General features: G+C 43.0%; 1 protein-coding gene across 1 annotated transcript in view; it reads left to right on the plus strand.

Annotated features, from left to right (window-relative positions):
* Dnah9 (dynein axonemal heavy chain 9) overlaps positions 1 to 3,000 on the plus strand; it is a 433,197-nt gene that overhangs the window by 20,585 nt on the left and 409,612 nt on the right. Inside the window, exon 6 of the mRNA XM_023705424.1 lies at positions 379 to 612. Within this exon, the coding sequence (XP_023561192.1) occupies positions 379 to 612 (234 nt within the window). The remainder of the gene's footprint in view (positions 1 to 378; positions 613 to 3,000) is intronic.

A 3,000-nucleotide genomic window follows, 5' to 3' on the forward strand; every position in this document is an offset into this window, starting at 1 on the left:
TGAATACACAGATACAAAATGGTCATTCATCTGTATCCCCCTTTTTTGTTTAGTTCCATCATTTAAATATTATAGGTCTGTGAACTCAGCAAAATATTCCAAAATAGTCCAGTAGTCCATAATAGTACTAGGTCTTCCGCTTCACTGACAATGCCAGAAGTTGTTGACCTGAGTCCCCTACAGCTCGACATAGCAACATGGCTTTATTTCTTGTACTTCCCAATCTACCTGTGGAAATGAGGGCAAGATCAGTTCTTACTGAACTTGCGAAAATGTTCATTGCTTCAGTAATTGCTGAAGTCCAAGCTGATGTTCGCGAAGCTAAGGGATGTGCAGCACTTGCAGGCAGGCCCGGTGACATCAGTCTCTGCATTCCAGGCTTCTAACTACCTCAGCCCAGAACATCTCCTGAGAAATGAGATAGAAGAAAGTCAGAGGAAACTGCAGGTGGCCTTGGATACCTTGAGTTTCTTCAAGCACGTGTTTCAGGACAGAAGGGAGAATCTCTATATTTACTTCAAAGAGAGTGAGGAGGTCAAGGAATGGGATTTCCAGTCTTCTTTGGTCTTTGTGCGCCTGGATATCTTCCTGGGCCGACTGCATACAGTGGAGGTAAGTGTGTTCATTAAGAGCCCTGGGCCCACATGTGAGTGAAGTCCAGGCCCCCAAGTGTACACTAGGAGAATGAAAAGCACAGTCCTCCATTGGATGGTGGAACCCATGAACGGTGCTCCATAGATAGTCATCATTTCGGTTGATCATCACAAAGTGCTCATACTTAGAAGAGCAGCACATTCTGATCACAGACCCATGCAAGAATGCCCAAAAGCAAGTTACCTAATTCAAATTGCCTATGGTCTGTGAACATTTTACTAACTCCCCACGAGGAATACAATATATAATTATTATGTACTATGATCAAGTACTAGTAAATATCAAAAATATTAGAAAAAATTAAGTTGAATTAAATTAGAAAAACAAATAACTTAACTAGAAAATCCAGGATGCAAAATGAAGATGAGAAGATCAGGGTACATTTGGCCATTCCCACAAAAAAATTTCTTTAAACTTCTCTACTCCCCTGCTCTCCAGATGATATCCCAAACTACAAAACTAGCAAATCTCTGCAAAAGAAACACCTTCTACACACAACTGTCTTTCCTTGATTATTTAAAACTTCATGTAACTTTAGTGTAAGTACTGTGGTGGGAAGAGATGGGACTTTCCCTTTGATCTTAAGAATTTAGTGTCATTAGTATCTTACAATTATGGATTTGTTGATTTAACTTTGGGGGAGAATAATAGGCATTGTATAATAACACACTTTCTTAAAACTGATTTTAGAAATTCAAAGTCAACTTCAGGACAATAGCCAAGTGACAGAGAAAGAATTAGAACAGTGTTTTCAACTGGGATTAGCAGATATTTGGGAGGGAATAGTACTGTGCTAGGAAAACAACTGGGATGACAACAGCAAAGCCATGTGTTGATGAGGGAAAGAGAATCTGGGACTGGAACTCAGTGTGGAAGGTGTAGACCCACTACAAGCATGCACCAGGCACTGAGCTAAAGACTTGCAAAGATAGCTGAGGTATGATGCTGCCTGATTTCTGCACCTGTGTCCAGACCCCGAGGGAAGAGAGAAGGCTGAATGGAGGAGATCCAGGGATGGGAAGACACAGAATCAGAAAACTTCGCTAAAGTGTACTGAGAGCCATAGCAAAAGTCACATTGGCTGGGTTATTGGGAGTGAGAGCGAAGGGCCTATGACCCATCAGGACTTTGAAAAAAAAAAAAAAAAGGCAGAAATAAGAGGAAATCAATTTTAAGACCGGAGTAGGAATTCCCCAGGGAAAATTAGGCAGGGAAGGGCCTAAAGACAGAAAATGTATTCAAGAGAGCTAGAAGCTAGACCTTACAGAAGTCACACCTTAAATCCTTCACTGAGATTGTGGAGAGTGTAAATAATTGATGTCTAGCTTCATCCTAAATGCATCCTTTTCTCACAGCCCTCTCCAGCTGGCCCTAGATGCTGGCCCCCTCCTTCTCTCTCCCTCTCCTCCCTATCCCTTTCATCCCTGCATCAACTCCTTTGCTGTCGTTCAGCTGAGGTGGTGGATGCTCCAGCTGCAGCCTGCCCCTGGCCTGGGCCGACCACGGAGGAATAATTTTCTCTGTCACTCTGCAGCAGTCATATTCACAGGCCTGTGGTACTGAGGAAGACCCTGAAGGTGGTGGCTGAGCTTAGCTCAGAGCGACTGCTAGGGTGGGCTCCTCAGGCCCGGTGCACATATGCTAAACAGGTGACTTTGCATATAGACAGCTATTTTAACATTAGGGCACCTAATCTCCTGCACGTATTCAGTAAATATAAGCAAAGCCAGCCACCAGTCTCTCCAGAGTCATTACCCTCACAATAGTCCTCTCTTAGGCTGCTTCTTCTTTCTGAATCAAGGACACAGATCCTTAAGGAACAGTTGCCCCAGTTTAATTAGAGGAGGACTTGAAGGCTGCGCTGCTCTTTCGTGTCCCGTCCCCTCCCCTCTGATGTTTTCGGTCCTGTTGACTGGTTTGCTTCTTGCTCCTGGCAGCACTCCACCATTTGTTCTTTTTATTTTTCATCTCAGACTCATCCCCCTTTGCCCTTTGCTGTCTTCTTCCTCCCTCTTCACTTTCCTCCTCAGTTTAGAGCAGTAGGACAGGGAACTATTGATTATCTTCTGGCATATTTCATGTACCCTTTAGTTAACATTCTGTGTATCTCTGATCGATGCCTGCTTGAAATGGGATTAATCTGTCTCTCTCCAGCAAGAATTAGCAAGAACTTTGCCTTTGTATTCTGTTTTAATACAATATGTGACCCCCAAGAAGAAGGCAGTTGTAATTAATAGTCACATGAAGCCAAGGGAGTAAAATGATATCAATGTCTTCAGCCTTCTACATGCTGGTGCCAAGGGGTTATATTGTGCAGGGCTGGGTTTTATTTTTTATTTTTTTTTT

The sequence above is a fragment of the Octodon degus genome, unplaced genomic scaffold, assembly GCF_000260255.1.
Source record: "Octodon degus isolate 3935 unplaced genomic scaffold, OctDeg1.0 scaffold00219, whole genome shotgun sequence".
In the NCBI taxonomy this organism is placed as follows: Eukaryota; Metazoa; Chordata; class Mammalia; order Rodentia; family Octodontidae; genus Octodon; species Octodon degus.